The following is a 20,209-nucleotide window of genomic DNA, read 5'->3' on the forward strand; positions in this document are numbered from 1 at the left end:
TCTGGGGGCTGTTAAGGTGGTGTAAATTCATCTTTCTACCCTCCGTTCTCCCTTGGCTGTACTTTCTGTGCTGCATCTCTAAGACAACACAGCTTGGGATTTGTCCCTTTCTATTCTTAGAGAAGCCTGCTGATTTTTTTTTTCTTTTAAAGTTTTTTTGCTTTTTAAATCTGAAAAATGAACTGAAACTTGATGTGCTTAATAGCTCTTTCTTGTTTGAATATAACTTGCATTACTTTTTTAAGTTTAGTATGTACTAGGAACTCAGCTAAGACCAGGAATAAACCACTTTGATGCAGTAGCTTATACAACTCCACGTAGGACTGCAAATACACTTTGGCCATGACTTGAAACATTCCTGATTTTTCAGGCCCAGCATTCTGTTGAGTTGAGCCTATCAGAACCATTATAAATTCATAAGGCAAACACTAAGAGGGATTAGATAAACAGCCAAATTTATATCTTCTCTTTTTTGTTTTTGTTTGAATTTGAGTTCTTGCAAACTCAGAAATTGCATAGGATGCCAGGATTTTGTTACAGAGATGAAAAGCAAGTCCACATCACTTTTTTTAGTTACCTTGCTTCTATCTCGTCTTCATGTATTGTTAATAGTTGGTGACTGTTGTTTGATACAAAAATACTTAACTGTTGAAACACACAGATGTTTAATGCTACTGCTATCTGCCTAATCTCTGTGGGTTTATTAAAATACATGTAATCATAAATGTCTGTTTTCCATCATATTAGGGACTTAAAGATATTTTGCCTTATAAACCTTTTTAAATCTTCTTTTTATTCGTAGAAAGCTTCTTCTACTCTTATTTGAAGTCAGAGGTGGGTAGAATCATGATACAAACGTGAGCTTCCACTTATTGCAGTAGAGCTAGAAATTCAGCCATAACAGGTTCAAAATGTCTACAAAAGCGTGAAACATGCTGTTCCTACAGCATATACTGCTCTGAAAAAAATTATGCTCGCTGTTCAAAAAAAGTCTTTATCTCAGTCTTCGTAATGATGTCATATATGCTGCATCTTTTCCACAGTCTTTACCAAAGAATTTCAAGGAAATAATTATTTTTTCTGAACACACTAATACTTGTCTAGAGATCATTTTTACAATCTATTAGTTCTGCATTAAGTTTCATGTGAGGTGGCCTTGTATTCCTCTTCTAGTAAAAGAGAAAATTAAATTTCCAATTTAATGTGAAATAAATCTAATAAAAGCATGGGTCTTAGCTGCTTCTGTAGTCCAAAGTTTTCACACATTCTGTAGGTTTTACAACACAGAATTTTTTCTGTGAAAGCTGAGGTGAGGAACTTGTCACTACTGAGGCTGCTTCGGTATTTCCTGTGAAAGGTTTTGTCTCTCCCCTCCCCCCCCCCCCCTTTTTTTTTTAATCAACACAAGTATTTTGACAATTTTAATTGTCAGCTGCAATAAACCGACATGTTCCTGAATAAATTTCTTTGCCCTTCCCTGAAATGGAAGGGAAAACTGTAGAAGGTTAATCTTACAATGCTGCTAAGTGCCTTGAACTTCAAATCATCTCCCCATCTCAACCTCTTTGTTCCATCTGTCTTGATTTCCAGAAGAGTAAAAGAATTGAGATGAGATTAGTAATTCAGTTTTGGGAGCAGATAACATGTTTTGGAGGTTGAACCTGTGCTTGTTGGGTATATTTATCTCCTTGGCACGCTATTGAAGTTGTTATATTACTGTTTGAATGTATAGCTCCATTCTAAACACAGCTCTGAATTAACTGTAAAGGGAATATAGTTAGCTTTTACTAGTCCAGACAGAAACTGTGTACCAGATTGTCTCTGATAACTGCATTGTCTGTCATCTGTAGGCACCACCAAGGAGTCAAATGATTTATTTATGAGGACTATTCCTTAACTATCCGGTAGGTGTCATAGTAAGTCTTGTAATACGTATACTGTAGCTATAAGGATTAGTACTTAACATTTCTCATCTTCAGACTACTGTACAGGCTTTAATGCTAATAATATCCTTGTGAAGGCAGTAGCTCTCATTGATACTAATAACAAGAATTTTCTCAGCTAATAGGCAGTGATTTTTTTTTTTTTTTTTCCATTTGGGCATTACTGCTATTTTGCTTTGGAAGTGTCTTGCACAGTGTTGTCTTGTGCATATGTACACCAAGTCTTTGCACAATTCACCTAGACCTTGCTCTTGCTCAAAGGAAGAGTGCCACCATCTGGGTTTCCAGTTTTACTCCTTTCTTTGAGATCTGAGATCACGCTCCGTAGCATTAGGACTTTTTTAGTTACTAAAAGGCATATTACGGATATCCAGGATGCTGTTTCCTTCTTAGAGGATTTTTAGAGAGTGTAGTTTGGTCACAGCCAAAAAAGTCGTAGTAACGAAAAAAAAACCTGTAAAATAGAGGGAAGAGATGGAAAAAGCAACAAGAACGGAAGATTGTTCGTTTTGAATGTATTTACTAAGTTATACTTGACCTTGAAAGCTTTAGTTAATAAAACACAAGATAGCATTTTTAATTTTAAATGTTAATACTGTTTGTTATTGTAAAGTGATCTCAGTGTTACAGCACAGAGTTTTAAATGGATTTGATTTGTATTTTTGGCATCTAACACAGCCTGCAGATCACAAGGCCTCTCAGCGCTTATGCCTTCAGGCTAACTTGAAACAGATATTCTCAGCAGTGCATGGTCCTGTTAGTCCACATTGCAGTTCCACGTGCTTCACACTGTCCACCATGCCAACCTTACCTGAAGACAAGGGACAATCAAAAGAGGCACAACACAACAGTTCTCCTCCAGCCCAAGTAAGCACTCTTACAAAGGTGTTTTCTGACACTTGTTGGAAACCTGAGGCTGAAACCTGTTTGTGTATATTTAGGAGTTTATAAAATAAAATCTAGTCATTGCTATGTATTAGTGTGTTTAATTGATGAATCTATGAATGATCTTTCAGTTGATATTCTTAGAATTCTTCAAATATTTTATAGACTAAGGCATGAGAACTGAAGTTGCTCAAGCACTTGTTTATCCATTTGATCTGGAGGCTTATATGTTTGTCTGTTCTAAACCGTTTATATCAAAGCTGTCCAAAAACATCCTTTGTGATGTTATTACAGAAATCTTTAACCTTTGAGAAAAGAACTTAGGCTTGTACTTCGCAGTATTCTTGAAACATCTAGTGTTGCCTTTACAGATACAGAAGATGCTATGCAATTCATGTGTGTGTGAAAGATGGAAATCTGCTTTTTGGTTTGTAGTCTTTCTCAGTGCTTTATTTGCCACAGCAGTAGCTGAACATATACTGGAACTATACAGAGAGCAGGTGGGTGGTCCCAAGATATATTCATCATTTTGCTACTCAAATTTGTGGCATCTACATGTTTTTACATGTTCTATTTGCAGATAAACTTAAAAAAAACAATAAGAGATGATACTTCTCCCTTTTGAATAATTTATACCACTGACAAAAGGTAATTTTATATTCTAATAAAGTGGGGGTTTTTTTGAATTGTTAGCTTAGCTGAAGTAAAGAACCTTACTGTGATTACAAAGTCACAGTTTATTCAGATCATCCTGTTTTATGCAAACTGCTGTAAAGAAAGAGAGGATTTATAATCTGGCACATCCTCAGTTAAAAATGTATCACTGTCATTGGATTTGAGGACACTGTATTCTACACTTTAGGTGAAAACATCCGCTACTTTAACCTTGTTGGAAAATATTGTCAGCAGTGAGCCCTACACTGATTTGTCATGCATTCCATCTAAATTGCACATTGTGCTGAGTGTTAGTTTCCTGGCTTAAGATAAACACCCCAGATGGATGCAAGTTCATCAAACTATTAGCTGAGAACAAATATTAGGTCAAGAAGATTTTTTTTATCTTTTTTTTAACTCGCCCATGTGAAGAGTATTTTAGTGCAAAAGACTTGCTGGGTAAAACATACCCAAAGAGAAAAAAATATGAAAAGCTAGCAGACATCAATGAATCTAATCCTGAGCATGCTTGTCAAATGGGAAAAATGAAGAATTCCAACTACCTAATCTAAAAAAAATATTTTAAAAATAGTTTTTTAATACATTATACAGGCGTTTTAGAGGTAGGTCTTAAATGAACTGTGGTAATGTGATAGTTCATGAATCAGGTAACTATACAAAGTGCTGCGTTTTAGATAAATTGTTATTTTTAGGCACAAAGTAACAGTGGAAGGATTTTAACCAACACACTACTCAGACTACTTAAGGATTGCAGCTAGCCAATGTTGTAAGAATTTGATCTTGTTCATACCTGTTATCACTCTTGGGTCTTGCTGCAGTCCAAGTTCTACAGCATGACTATGTAATAAGTAGAATAGCTTATTGTTGTGAGATAAGGACTTGCAAGCAAGGAGAGGGCATCAGAAGGAACTAACAACTGGTGGACTTGCTTTCTGCCATTGAACAAAACTTTCCAAGTCTGGAATCTCATCTTATCTAAAGTGCTGTCTGGTGTCTAACTATTTCCTCATTCTGTTTCAGGAGATGCTTCCCCACCTTTTCCTTGCATGCACAAATGCACACACATTCACAAAACAGTTCTGAGAAAAAGAAAATGAACCCTACATCACATGTAGTTTCTTGCTTACTTCAAGTATCTTTTACATGATGGGAAGACCTGGGTTATATTTCTCAAATTCATTTGAGAAAACAAATACCGTTTTGCATTTCAGTATTTCTTACAGCAGCCTATGTTCACCATTCTGACAAACTCTAAAGAACATTCATCAAAGTATTCATTAGTTCTGTGTTCCTGAGGGAAGTATGTGTGAAATTCCCATTAACACAGGTGTAAGGGCAGTTAGCCTAATTCAAAGAATTTCAGCCCCTTGTTTGAAATGTTGTCTGAATTGAGTATGTAGTTGAACTCTTAGTTTATGTGCTGTCTTCTTACAGTAAGTATTGAACGTTTTAGAAGTGTTTTATACAGAATCATTTCTCCCACCATAAATCATAGAACTTCATAGTCAGATGTCATTTTTAGTCATTTCTGTATTCTAATTAGATTTATTTCACATAGAATAGTATAATATTATAATACGCTTTCACTGATACCCTTAAAAACTGATTTCAGGGTTTTAGTATTAAAAATGTAATTTCTATACATGTAATGGGTACCTGCAGCAAAGAAAATTAGATCCTTACCAGTTATGTTAAGATTTATAGTGGCCTATAAACTCTACACTTTCAGGGTTGGTTGTGAGCTGCCATCTTTACCTCTTTTTAAATAAAAAATCCCTATTTCTATTTCCAGCTTTCTCCTCTCTTTGTGTCCCAAACACTATTTTACTGGCTCTTCTGACTGCTGAGGAAAAGTCTGTCTCAGGTGTTCATAGTGTTTCTCGTACACTGATTATTCCATCATTCAAGCTTCTGCATTTCTTTTTTTTTTTATTATTCCTGTTTAAATTTGTATTGTACTTTTATCAAATCACTGCATGTTATCTGTTTTGTTCTGAAGGAGATGTCCCATGTTTACTTTGTTCTCCTGTCTATTTCAACTAGATGTGGATACGATTGAATTTCATTACCTTACTTGCTAAACTCTAACCTCAGCACTTCACTTAAACATCTAAAATTAAGCTTATTTAAAACCCCATCTCACTCAAAAGACTGTTCTCTGAGATGCATAACTTTTCTGAGGCCTTTCACGTAAGTGTCTGTTTCAGGCCAAATTTGTTCTGAAATGCAGTCCAGACTTTTAATTAATTTCTAAGAATACGGCCAGGTGGCAGCGGAGGGGTTTTTTTTCCCAATGCTTTAAAGAATTCAGGTGGTATACAATAAAGCTTTATCATCTGACTGTCCTGGCAAGGTAGCTCTTTTAGCAGAGAGATCTTTTTTTTTTTCCCCATTACTATTCAAATCCATCCAAATTTGGCTGGATTATAAAACTTCTAAAAACACATTTTCTGTATGCTTAGTGAGGGCTTGTTAGAACTTAGCAGCCAGAATGTCTGCAGATCCTGTCCACCCTGAGTATCCCTGAGCCTCTTGGATCTTCTGTTATGGACCAAACTGCATGTGCCATCCTCTAAGCCCTGCACAAGCCTCTCTGCAAGACTAGATGGCACATAATCATCCTTGTCGAACATGTGGATCAGTTCCCACCTGAGCCATAGAGGTAGAGTCAGTTTTACCCTACATTTTTTTATGGGAGGAGGGCTTGGGACAAAAAGGAAGCAAAGGCTTGGTAGCGGGCAGTCACTGGTACTAGGGGATGAGGCAGCTGTTGGGAATAGCTGAAAAGCAGACTTGTCTGGAAGCTACCACAGAGAGGGCAGTTGCAGGCAGGCAATGGGAGGGTGATGGAAAACTTCTGTATCATCTTTGTACAACTGTGAGGCAGCTTAAGCTTCCTGTTAAAGCTTCTCTTCCAAGATCTGCATATAGCAGCCTGAGTACTCTTCAGAGTATAAAGATTTCTTTTGATTCAAGCCAGCTGGCTCTGCAAAGAGCTTCATGCTCTAGCTCTTCCTGCCCCTCTCCTATACAAATGTACAATAGGTTTGGACGATAGGAGGCATGAGTTCTCACCTGTGTAGAAGTTGAACTGCTATAGCTGCTGACCAGGATTAATGTATTCTACCTGACCTGAACTACTAGCCTCAGCTACAGCCTTTTTCTTTTTCTTTTCTTTTTTTCTTTTTAATGAGCTGTATTTAGAGTCCTAAAATGGACTTGAGTGACCTTAAGGCTGATGTTACGTCACTCAAAAGCTTTTGCTCTTTGGCAGTCGTGAGATTAGTATATACAATGTACGTGTGTACTCAGCTGGTTTGCCCTACAAGCAGGGCAGTCACCTGAATTTTTGTCATTAACTGTTAGACAAAATACATTGTTACTTAGTAACATTTTCAAGAATACTACTAAAAATTGCTTTCAAATTATTATCATACAATGTCAGTTGTGCACCTGAATCACATAATATATCACGCTTTTACATTCTAACATTTCCAATATTACAAGGAAATTTTTCTTAAACTTAAATCTTCATATTTTCTTGGCATGTTTCCCATCCTGCTCTCCTGTGACTGACAATGTGAACTTGCCAAGGAACATCATATGAGAATTATGAGTATAGAAGCATGGAGCTGCATGGAATGTATTTATTTAGTAAAAAAAAAAAAAAAAGCTATTTACAACAGAATCAAGAATCCTAAACCAGATGTCCTAACCAAAGCACATTTTATTGCCTTTGAGAGGAAGAAGAGTTATGCTATATACTTTAATATTATACCATTTTCAAAATGCTTCTGGAGTTCTTTGAATTGATCAGAAAATACATTATTTCAACAAGAATAAAATGCAGCACTGGGAGAGATGTTGAAAGGAGTTCTATTGTATCTGATAGACATTAGCAGTCATGGAACTGTTAACTTTCTGGATGTATGTAATTCCATTTCAATTTATACTCTTAGCTACTTGTTTATTGTAACAAACCTTATGACTACACTAATTTCTCTACATGACCATAGATGACTGAAACAATTATTCATTGATGGCCTTTGTTTCAAATAATTGAAATAATTTAATTTTCTCTGTTCTAAAATGTTGACTTGTTAAACTGTGAGCTATTACATGCTTCATTCTGTAAATGCCTAAATTAGTGCTTTTGTAACAGCTTTTTCTTACCTGCCTATTTCATAGAATCATAGAATGGTTTGGATTGGAAGGGACCTTACAGATCATCAAGTTCCAACCCCTCCGCCATGGGCAGGGACACCTTCCACTAGATCAGGTTGCTTGGAAGCCCCATCTCACCTGGCCTTGAATGCTTCCAGGGATGGGGCATCCACAACCTCTCTGGGCAACCTGTTCCAGTGCCTCACCACCCTCACAGTAAAGAACTTCTTCCTAATATCTAATCTAAATCTACCCTCTTTCAGTTTAAAGCCGTTACCCCTTGTCCTATCACTACATGCCCTTGTAAAAAGTCCCTCTCCGGCTTTCTTGTAGGCCCCCTTTAGGTACTGGAAGGCTGCTATAAGGTGTCCCCAGAGCCTCCTCTTCTCCAGGCTGAACAACCCCAACTCTCTCAGCCTGTCTTCGGAGGGCTGGAGCACCTCTCCCATCATCATCTTTGTGGCCCTCCTCTGGACTCGCTCCAACAGGTCCATGTCCTTCTTATGTTGGGGTCCCCAGAGCTGAACGCCGTACTCCAGGTGGGGTCTCATGAGAGCGGAGTAGAGGGGGAGAATCACCTCCCTCAGCCTGCTGGTTATGCCTCTTTTTATGCAGCCCAGGATGTGGTTGGCTTTCTGGGCTGGAAGTGCACATTGCCGGGTCATGTTGAGCTTCTCGTCAACCAACACCCCCAAGTCCTTCTCTGCAGGGCTGCTCTCAATCCACTCATCGCCCAGCCTGTATTTGTGCTTGGGATTGCCCCGACCCACGTGCAGGACCTTGCACTTGGCCTTGCTGAACTTCATGAGGTTCGCACGGGCTCACCTCTCAAGCCTGTCAAGGTCCTTCTGGATGGCATCCCTGCCCTCCAGCGTGTCGACCGCACCACACAGCTTGGTGTCGTCGGCAAACTTGCTGAGGGTGCACTGAATCCCACTGTCCATGTCGCTGTCAAAGATGTTAAACACTGCCGGTCCCAGTACCGACCCCTGAGGAATGCCCCTTGTCACTGGCGTTATTCTGAATTCATTACACTTGTGTCAACCTCTAGTAGGTAAACGTTCTTAAAAGGAGTAAGCAAAATTGACAGCAAATGCTATTTCAGTAAAAGCAAAATGATGTTTATAACAGTTGAATGTAATTGGCTTTGTGCCATGGATAGCAAACATGCTCTTTTAGAAAATTCAGAAGTGTCACTTCCTAGAGAGGTGGTCGATGCCCCAGGCCTGTCAGTGTTTGAAGCATTTGAACAATGCCCTTAATACCATGCTTTAACTTTTGGTCAGTCCTGAAGTGGTCAGGCAGTTGGACTAAATGATCATTGTAGGTCCCTTCCAACTGAAAATATTCTGTTCTATTCTATTATCTAATCCAATGCCAGCTGAAGTAAAAATTTCTTATGAAACTTTGGGATGTAGTTTCAAGAACAATCTAGACTCCAAATAACTAAATAAAATAAAATACTTGTACATACTAGTGCCTAGCAGAAGCAATTAGGATTTGATAATTTACAAATTATTCTTTAAATTTTACAAGTTGATTGATGGCAGTCCCCTGCCACTTTTGGGAAGCTTTCCCTCCAGCTATAAGTACTCGCACTGCTATGATATGTTCTACTTACCTCATGATTGTACTCTAAAATAAAAATTGCAACTGCTAACAGGTGCCTACACTTTCCCCCCTCTGCATGATTTTATGGGAATCAGTTTTTTCAACTGCTTGACTGACAGTAAACACCAGATTGCTTATATAGCAACAGTACAGGGGTCGATTTTTTTTTTTTTTTTTTTTTTTTTTTTTTGGTGTGTGAGTCTGAATGTAGTACATGGGGTAGAAGTAATTGTTTTTTGACTACACATGAGAAATCCACAGTTCTTTATTCCAACTGGATACATCTCCATTTGGGATATCTCACAGGAAAGATTCCTTCCCTTCAGCTGATTGGCATCATTGTGGTAGAAGGTGTGGGATTAAGTTCTTGGGACAAGTTCTCGTATTTTTTAAGGAGGCAAGCATACATTGATATTTAGTGCCAGTTTCTTTTGTCACTTAAAAATTATATTGTATTTTATTAAATATTGCAGTTATATATATTTTACTGTTTTCCCAATTAATGGGAAAACCAAGTAGAATGAGATAACTTCATAATTATTTTCTGGTTTTTTTATGGATAGTACGTACAGATGGATAGCATGTGTATACTTAATACTGCATTTATTCAAGCTTTCATGGCACACTAGTACTGCTTGGAGGTTTTGTGTGCCTAATTTAGCCCTGCTACACATAGCTGCTTTTCGCTCTTGTGTTCAGCTCATAGGTTCTCTAAGTGTTGTACATGTACTTCAGTAGAGGAATGGTTTGCTGTGTGAAAAACCAGTTTGTCTACCATTTTAAAGCTTTCTCTTTAGTTCCATGCTTATTGAATTTAGCTTGTGTGCATTAAAAATTTGTAAAGAAAATAGATATTCCAGGTCTCCATCATCTCTTTTTGGCAATTTAAGTATAGGCCTCTAATTCACATTTTTTTACTCAAATAAGAGCTAATTCTCACTTAGTTCAGTCATTTTCTGTTTTAGCTAAATTGAACAATACATGTTATTTTCCACATAGAGCGTCAATATTCAGTGTTTTGAATTTCTGTTTAACTACATTTTTATATTTGTCACGAACCATTCAGGACGCTACTGTTGAAGGGACAACATGCAGTACACCTTCTATTGTTCTTCCAGAGAATGCTGTTACGTCAGATGTAGAAATTGATAAAAATCTGGTTCACAGGTACTATATAATGTTACCAATCTATGTATAAATTGTACAGTAATTCCAGGAGCTGTGTTTCTAAAATATTGCTTTGAAATGTATATTGTATTAAGATATTGCTGTATCTCTATTTGTAATTTGATCATATTGTCTTTGTATTTTGATGATGATTTTTTGGATGCAGGGAAGGGGGGGAGGACAGGAATATAATTGATACTGACAGAGTAGAGTTTCATATAATAGTAAGCCTGCCAACCTGAGTTGTACTGGTGGTTGTTGTATACTCAGTTGTACTGAGTATACTGACTAAAGTCAGTATACTTTAAATTTACATGAACTTTCTTATCTTTAAGAATAGCATAATTTGAAACTAAAACAAAAATGTAAAGTTAAGTTTTGCAGAATTTGGACTAAAAGCTGTAACTTTTGAAGCCCACCCTTTTGCTAGCAAATAAAATATGGCCTGGTGAGGAAAAAATTGCTTAGTTAAATCCTTTTGTAGACATATAGTGGTGTGCGTATGTGCGCTACAATCCTACACCTATTACAAGGATGACTGACAATTGGATTCCTCATGTTCTGTGCGTGGCAAAGCGCAACACTGTCCTTCTGTCCAAATTTTAACCTTTTCTTAGACCCAGTTAATGAGCAACTGAGACGAAAAAAAGTACAACTGAGCATTTTTGTGTTTCCTGAAGTATTCCACCCCTCTGGAATTTTTTCAATTCAGTAGCTAAATCCCTAATTCTGGTCGTCTAATTATATATGTACACCAGTAGTGCTGCCTTTAGTCATATAAATGTTTCTACTGAACCAATAAGAACTTCGTAGACTGATGTAGAGTTAAGAAATTAATCCTTGTAAGATTTAAAGAAATTACTGTTTTTTAAATACTAAAGGTGTACATTCCTTAAGGTATGGTCAGCCATCAGTGTTGACTCTTGCAAATGGGTGTATCTTATATACAAAGCCTGTGTTGTCTGTTCCCTTCTTGAATTAAAGAACTAGCTACATTACCATCTTATTACAATATTCTTAGTATCATGCTGAAAAATAGACATTGTAGCAATAATATTTGCAATCTGTTGTAATTGTTTTGTCTATTGAAAGGAAAATGCAGCAACAAACTATGTTGCTCTTAAAAACAATCTGTTTGCATGATCCTTAAATTACTAAAGTGTGTTTTAATGAAGAAGGAAGGTTTTTGGCAAAAGATGGACTTGCAATGTATGACAGTTTGTATAACAAGGCTTATTTGTGAGGGCAGAAAATTTCCAAGGAAGGCTTATGATCATAAAAATACTTTACAATTTTTACTAATAACTTTTGCAAGTATTTTATTTATTTTTTATACTTAGCATTTTGTAGTTTTATGAACTGATGATGAAAATGCTTCTTACCTTCTTTTGACAGGTTTAGCATATTGCATACATCTTTCAGAATAAATCTGCCTTCCAGTCTTGTGCATATTATCTTGGTATTGGCTTCAAACACATACTGTTTTATATAACTTAAGGTGATGCTGGTGAAGCTACTGTTATTGTATATTGTTTCTTTCCTAACGAAAATTGTTGGTAGTCTGGCATTGCTGGCTAACTTTGTTTCATAAGATAATATTCTGAGATATTAGAATATCATGATATTATTAGCCAGCATCTTTAAAATTTTCTTCTAAAGCCAATTAAGATATGCTCAGTTCTTTTAAAGTCCTGAGTTGAAAGCATTGGAAATTGAGTTACTGGACTTTTTTTTCTATGTAAAAAACAGATGCAAAAAGTGTAGACTTCTCTTCTAGCTCTCTTTTTTCCTGTCCTCCCTTGTATCTGTTCAGTCCTCCTTACTGTTTCAGTGAAGCTGCAAAAGAAACTTCTGTAGCACCTGGAAACTGGGATAGGACCACATTCCTGATCTTGTGAAATAAAATAGGTATCCATTGAAAATTTAAGTAGATAATGTTTCTAAGCTAGACAGTTGGACAACTTAAATGTCTAGCTTGAATACTATAGTACAGTGAGTTTTGAAGCAGATGTTTGGGCCTATTCAGGTAGACAGGGCAAGAATACCACCTTGAGGTTAAGCATATGTCAAAGTAAACTGTAGAATGGAAATAATAATCCTGTTTGAAGTTAAAAACTTCAATTCAATTTTGAGTTGAATTAAGGTTATTTTCAGTCTTCTGATAAAGCATACTTCTTGACCTGGGATTTTTAATTTATTGACCTGCCATTAGACTTAAAATGTGGGAGAAAACTAATCAGAAAGTATTGATCATAAATCTATACTATAATTTGCCTGTATTTTTAAAGTGTACTTCTCCAAACTTCAAGGTTATTTAAGAGTCAGAATTACAGTGCAGCCCTTTAAAAGCAACATTTGCTGGATCAGCATTTAATTTTCTGCAGTCATTTGAGACTTCCACCTGGTTTTTAATCTAGAAAGTTCCTGTATTGCTATATGGGAGTATCAGTGTGGGAGCCTAAGAAATTATTTCAGTCATAAAACTTAGTTTAGGAAGCACTAACAATTTACAAAGACTAATTTTTTTTTTTTTTTTTTGCAATGTACCATATTTACATGTTTTAAGTTATGATAATGAACTAAAGAAATGTAGTTTTTCTGAGAAATCAAAAGTTCACAGTGTATGAGGTTATCAGCAAATGTCAGAACTCCTTTGTGAGAGCAATTTCTGTAATTTTCCTTTTTTCTGCAATCTTCCTCCATATTCCAGTTGTTTGGAGACGAGAGAAATTGCAGTAATACCTTTTTGTTTTCATTTTTTTAATCAAAGGAAAGTGATTTCTTTTTAATGTTAAATTTTTATAGGGAAGTAGAACTCTTTTTTGGTGGCATACTCTCATAATTTTTGTTTGTTCATTTTTCTGTCTAGGCCTCGTAGTCCTCATAGGAGACATTCTAACCGTGCCACTAGGAATCCAACAAGTTCATTGACTTCTGTTGGTAAGAAGTGATTATTCATTTAAGCTAGGATGTTTTCTCAGAAAATGTGACATGCAATAAAGACCTAAATATAGAGTCTGACTGTATTGACTACAGCTTTTTTTTCTGTGCATACTGTCTGTAATGCATGCACAGGGAATACTGCTAGCATGTTGAATTGTGATCATGAGTTTAGGATCGTAAGTGGGTTACATGCAGACAGATCCAGGGAAATATGCATGTTGTTAGTTTTATAAAGTTGTTAGATTAGTGTGTTAGCTTAACATTTTTAGAAGGCTGGAGATATACATGCTTAAAATTCTTGTTGTATGCAAAATACTGTTCAGTAATACTGTTTTTGTTACTTTTGAACAACTGGAATTTTTTTAGCAAGGAGCTTAACAGACACTTAAGTCTCAAGTTATTTAGTTTGGCTGTCATATCAGATTAAACTTTAAATGAAAACAAGCTATCCAGGGGAAGATTTTCTTCATTCCTTCACTTCCTAATGAGCTTCTTACTACATAATTAGTTCTATTAGTTTTCCAGTAGCTACCTGTGGAGTAAATTGTTATTCAAGGGGACTAATGATGTGGATGCAGATTTGTGAGTACTACAAACTGAGATAAATGCTCATCTTGTTAAGCCAGTGGCAAAGCTCCCATCAGTTCTTAGTCTTGGTATGTTTGCATTTGGATTGTTACTTGTCTCCATGTATATATTTCCTGTAAAGTAAAAGTTGAACAGAGTTGATAGAATGTTTATACTATCACGTGTAAAGGATGAAGGAATAAGCATATGAGACCTCCTACCAAAATGGGGGGGAGATCAGAAATTCAGAATAAATTTTAAAAATTATTTTTATCTTTAAAACAATGTTACTTTCTCCCAGCCATTAACTTAATTTAAGCCAATTATCGCTGCTTGATGCTGTGCATGAAAAGAGTTTTCTGTAAAATCATGGACTTGTGTGATCATTGCATACCTTAAAAAAAAAAAAACCACCAAAAAAAAAACAAACAAAAAACCCCAAACTGGTTTTGTGACAGACTTAAAACCAAGCTTATCAGGTGACTATACCAATACTCCTTGAGGCTTTTAAAGGGAAGCACCCTTTCTACTGTCACTAAGGAACTTAGTTCTTAGGCATCTTGAAACAGATCCATCTGTATCTTTTTTTTCTTTACTAAAGCACCAGCAAACATCAGAGCCCTGCTACTTCTCTGATACTCAAAATATTCAGAATATAAATTCTGTTTTATCAATGCAGATTGCTTTTAGTAATTGAGATTCTATTGAGGACTCTGATTAATAAGTCCTCTTTATGTGTTTTTACCAAGAAATTCAGGTGTGTGGAGTTGTTCTTGATCAATATATTGAACATAGGCATGGGGGTTCATGGAGTATTTCTGAATTTTCCAATAGCAAAGGGATTCCTGGCAGTTTCAGCAGATATTTCTTATAAGAAGCACTGATCTGCTGATGATAGCAGATCATGCATCCCTAGGCTTGAAAAATGGCTACAGCTAAGACTACCTTCCCTAAATTTATAGGTATGTTTCTACTTTCTCTTATATAGGAGGTATTGCATGAGGGAAAAAATTAATTGATACCTCTGAAAGTAACCCAGACTCGCTCTGCTATTAACAGTGTATATACCTTATGGTTTTTTCTGTCTGGTGGTCGAAACAGAGAGGCCAGAACCCTTTCCAGGAGAATTTAATGTATTATTACACATTTCTTTTCCCTTTTTGTGGATTTATGAGGGTTAGTTTGCTGGAATTAACTTGATATTTGTGACATGACAAAAATACAATAATAATTTTATACACCTGGGATCCTGGGCTAGTTTCACGCAAATAGAGAATTGGAGATTTTTAAATTTAGCAGAACACCCTTAACATTGCCTGTTTCCTAATAAGATAACAAAATATTTTATGGAAGTAGTATTTCCACTGTTGTACTAGACTTAGCTTTTCAGCCATGCAGAGAGAACGTGCTAACTATTCGTATCCATAAACAGTCAGAATTAATCCTTATTAGTTTGTGATTCTGACACTTTTGTAACTGGGTACTCAGTTGCATCAGTATGCCTATAAAAATGTAGTTGAGAGAAAGCCCACTGAAAGATTGTTAGGAGGCTTCAGAGAGTTGTGACTTCTCATGCGTTTGCTCCAGTTTAGTGATTAGTCCTTTAAATTTGTGAGTAAAATGTGTTTTTTGGCTGCTTGCATTCAAAGGGAAACTTCCTTTATATGTCCTATAAAACTAAGATGGAGATAAGATCCATGTAAATCAGCTCAGATCCACTTAAGGGAACTTGGAACACTTAAAATCCATCCTGCTTGCCAGCAGTTGATTTTAGAGGTAACTAAACTTGTGGAAACTAAATAAATTTATGGAACTATACTTAGAGAAATCAGACTTATACAAAAGAATGATTCTCTCTCCATATTCAGAGATGCAGCAGCAAGAGCTGCTCCTCCCCCCCAAATCTGGTATCCAAATTAGGACTTTACAATCTGGATGGGTGGACAACTGGACAGGTAAAATATTGGTTGGATAGTTTGGCTCTGAGGGTAGTGACTGGTTGGTTGGTCATATGCTCCCTAGATGTTAGCAAAAGGAGAGGGTTCTCTGAAAGAAACAAACCTTTCCAGATGTCATTCTGCTGAAGACAGAGCTTTGCTTCAAGGCTGCTTTCTGTTCCAGGTGCTGTGGCTGGCTTTTGGCTGTGTCTTGGAACCCACTCAAGAAAATGAGTTGTGCTTTCCATCTTTATCAATGACCTGGAGGAGGATGGAGTGCACTCTCATCAAATTAGCAGATGAAATAAAATTGGGGGAGATTAATTTATGTATGCTTGAGGGCAGTGCTGCAATTCAGAGAGACCTAGGCAGGCTGGAGGAATGGGCCAGTAGGAACCTTATGAAATTCAGCAAAGACAAGTTCAGAGTCCTGCATCTGGTAAGGAATAACCCCTTGCAGTAGGTACAGGCTGAGGGTTGGCTGGCTGGAAAGCTGCTCTGCTGATAAAGGTCTGGAGGCCTTGGTAAACAGCAGGTTGAACATGAACCAGCAGTGCGCCCTTGCAGCAAAGAGGGCTAACAGTGTCATGGGCTGTACTAACAGCAGCTTAGCCAGCAGATCAAGGAAAGCATTCATTCCCTTTTACTTAGTACTCATTAGACTGCATCTAGAAAACTGCATCCGATTTTGGGACCTCCAATAAAAGAATGGTGTTGATAAATGGGAGTGAGTCCAATGGAGGACCACAAAGATGGTCTAGGGGCTGAAACACTTGCCCTGTGAGGGAAGGCTGAAGGAGCTGGCCTAATTTAGCCTGGAGAAGAGATGGCCTTAGGGGAAACCTAATACAGCCTTTCAATACCAATGAGAAGATTATCAAGAAAACGGATCCAGGCCCATGGCAGGAGGACAAGAGGCAATGGACATAATTTGAAACAAGTGAAGCTCTAAGTGGGTATAAAGCAGAACTTTTCACTTGCTATAGAGTCAAGCATTAGAACAATCTGCCCAGAGAGGTTTTGCATCTCCATCCTTAGAGGTTTTTCAAGACCAGATTGTCTTGAAAGACCAGCAACCTGGTCTGATTTCACCACTCATTCTGCTTTGAACAGGTTGGACTAGATGACCGGCAATAGTCCTTTCCAACCTGGATTACTCTATGATTCTAAGATGTTGCTTTTCTAAGTTAGGCATTTTCTAATTAAACTTGTTACAAAAGGTCTCCTGTTGGAGGTCTGACTTGCCTGAAAGAATGTAATTTCATGGACATGTACAAAATCATAAACTTGTAGACGTGAAATAATCAACAAGTGATTCTTTGAACAGTTGTCATTTGTAAGCAGGTGCTGAGATGGGAAGCAGCAGGAGAAACTAAAGGAAGTTCATGGGAAAAGAGAAAATGGCAGCAAAGGGGAAGGGAAATGGAAGTGGTGAAGAGGCAGAAGGCAAGGCAAATATAAAAAGGCAAAGATGTTGAGTATAATGAGAAAACTTATCTGCTCAAGGAAGACAGAAATTACCATGCCTTGCAGCTCTCCTCTTTTGTTGGCCCAAGGACAGTGCCATGGGAGGCCCTTCTCTCAAACTTTCAACACACAAAACCAGATACTTCATTAAAAATAGATTGCTTTAAGAATATCCAATCTATGGGCATGCTTTTTGACAGCCTTGAAATTGAACTAAATTTATGGAAATTAAAACAACCCTCCCCCCCACCAAAAGCAAACAAAACAAAAAAAACCCCAAACAAACAACCCCACACCCACAAACCAAAAACCCTTGAGTTTTTGATGCTTACTTATGTCCTTAGCTTTTCTGAAGACTGATTGTTCTGTAATGGCTCTCGTCAAATTTAAAAATATTTTTCTGGTATTACCTGATGACTTCCCTCCCCCTCACCCAAGCTGTTCTTCAGTAAGTCGTTCTTATTGCAAAACAGTGTTATAAATTCCCTCTTCCCTCATAGAGGCATCAAGCTGGGGAGAGAGACAGTCACAACTGATATTTTTTAGAACACATTTTATTCACTAAGCTGTTGTTAATGTGGTCAAGTTGTTATTAATACCAGATAACTCTTCACACAACCCAGTCACTTATTCACTCATATAGTTTGTTCACTCACACAGTTACAAATTTTCTCATAGTTACCTCAGAATAAATGTCTGACTTGCAGTCTGTTGTTGATGCTAGTGTGTGCCAGTGGCCTAGTACAGATTGAGCAGACTCTTGGTGATCTATTTATCAGTTCTTGCAGATCCACCAAGCTTACTAGTCTGTAGAGTTTATCAACCCATGAAAAACTTGCACGCACTACCTTGTCAGCATATATGTTTCCTTTCTTTGGCCTGTTGTTTTCAGGTAACTGTTTCTCCATACAAGCCTAGATGCTTATAGAAGCCATTCATACCAACTCACACAGAAAGGGCCTTTCTGACAACAGGCTACATTCTTTGCTTAATCATAGCCTGGAGAACTGTAAAAATTAGTGCTCAAAGTTTAGTGTTTTCAACCAATTTGGAAGCCAGGGATTAATGGGTTCTTTCTACAACTATTTAAAAATTGTTTAGAAAACAATGCATTAATCTAAAGGTCTAAGTGTAAGGCAGTGGCTTTCAGTTTGTGGTCCATGTGTTCTCCTGGGTTACATATCTAATATATCAACATAGGTGGGCATGAGGAAAAGCAATCTCTAATAATGCCTTCCTTAACCATTGGATATTCTACTGGGATTTGCAATTCCTTTGGAAAATTCTTGCAGATCCACCACATGGTAGAGATTGATTTGCTTTTTGAAATAGCTTTCTAACTCTCAGGCTTTAGCTCTTCAACTTCTTCTGCCTGCAACCTTGCCACATGCGGCTTTACTGTTGCTTCTGCATTTGTGGGAAAAGCTCTTCTATCTGCACAGAATAAAATCTTTATACTTCCAAACTCTGCACTTTATTTTATAGATTATTTGATGGAATCACCTGTATGTTAAAACTAGTGTGCATAAATCTTTGCCATGTGAGTTTGTGGGACCTTAGGCTTGAAAAACTGGACATACACAATCCATGGAAAAACTGAGTCTACAACAGAAATGCCATGACTGCTAGTTGAGATGGATCTAATGCCACTTTTACTGACAAATTAGAAAAACTGTATTGGAGACACAGCCGGAAAAGCCAGTTTCACATATCAGAGCATCTTTGATCATAGTGACTTAATCTTAGTGGATTATCTGTGTTTTTGAGGACTTGCTCTAAACTTGAAAATATAACATTAGAAATGAGCAGACATTAATGTTTGTTAAATGCAAGCTCAAAGCTAAGTTTATAGATATGTTTTGTACTTGTTACTCTGAAATGCCACAACATATCTGGAAATATGAGGTACAGCTCTAATTCTGATGTTTTCTACCCAGACAACAGTGGTCATGTGATTGATCTGGTAAATGATCAGCTACCAGATGTCAAAATATCAGAGGAAGACAAAAAGAAGAACCTTGAATTACTAGAAGAAGCAAAGAAAGTGAGTGAGAGGTTTCTAATGCGCAGAGGCAGAAAGTCAAGAAGCAGCCTTCCGGAGTCACCCACAGGTAGGTATAGATTCTGAAAACATGATTTTATATTCTAGTTCGAAGATCTGCAAAGGCACAAACAAGCACCTACTGTAATGCATACATTGCTACTGTATACATACACTTTGTTAATTTGAAGGTCAGAATCCCTCTGTCCCTCCTCACAATTCCATATAAAACAGAAATGACCAATCTCTATATTCAGATGTAACAGTGGAAGATGGCGTAATGTTTTTAAGTGCCTGAATGACACACTGCAAACACTGTAACAGGAAAGCATGAAGGATTTTTATTGAAATCTAACAAATGGTCACAAATTTCTGTTTGTGAAGATTTTCTTCCTAAAGTTCCTATTGTACATAAAATGGAATGTTAATGGCAGGATTCATACTGCTGAAAAAACATTCGCCCCAGACATAATTACACAGACTTTTATTCTGAACATAGTCATAAACTAAGATAGATGGACCAGATCCTCCTTTAAAAACAGCAGAATAAAATGTTTTGTTCTAGAATGTCAATTGAAATTATTTTTTTCCCCTCATATGAAGTGGTTTGAAAACTAGGACAAAATGCCACTTTATCATGAAGTAGGACTTTCATTTAGCTTTGAAATGCCAATTCAAAACAAAGTTCTATCTTAAAATTGGCTTGACACTTTCTGGAGGAAAAAACAACTACTATACTTTTTAAAATTAAAATTTCCTTTTTTTTTTTTCTAAATTCCTTGTGAATCCTTCTCTTGCGTCCACTCTGC

At 36.9% G+C, this 20,209-nt stretch overlaps 1 protein-coding gene across 2 annotated transcripts in view; it reads left to right on the top strand.

Annotated features, from left to right (window-relative positions):
- The first annotated feature begins 1,848 nt into the window (after positions 1-1,848).
- The window catches only part of IRAG1 (inositol 1,4,5-triphosphate receptor associated 1), a 47,943-nt gene continuing 29,582 nt past the window's right edge, over positions 1,849-20,209 (top strand). For both annotated transcript variants that reach the window (XM_050897725.1, XM_050897726.1), the window contains exons 1-5: positions 1,849-1,904; positions 2,622-2,810; positions 10,345-10,445; positions 13,315-13,385; positions 19,297-19,470. In XM_050897725.1, the coding sequence (XP_050753682.1) occupies positions 2,742-2,810; positions 10,345-10,445; positions 13,315-13,385; positions 19,297-19,470 (415 nt within the window). In that variant the 5' untranslated portion in view covers positions 1,849-1,904; positions 2,622-2,741. The remainder of the gene's footprint in view (positions 1,905-2,621; positions 2,811-10,344; positions 10,446-13,314; positions 13,386-19,296; positions 19,471-20,209) is intronic.

Source organism: Gymnogyps californianus, chromosome 5, assembly GCF_018139145.2.
Source record: "Gymnogyps californianus isolate 813 chromosome 5, ASM1813914v2, whole genome shotgun sequence".
Classification (NCBI taxonomy): Eukaryota; Metazoa; Chordata; class Aves; order Accipitriformes; family Cathartidae; genus Gymnogyps; species Gymnogyps californianus.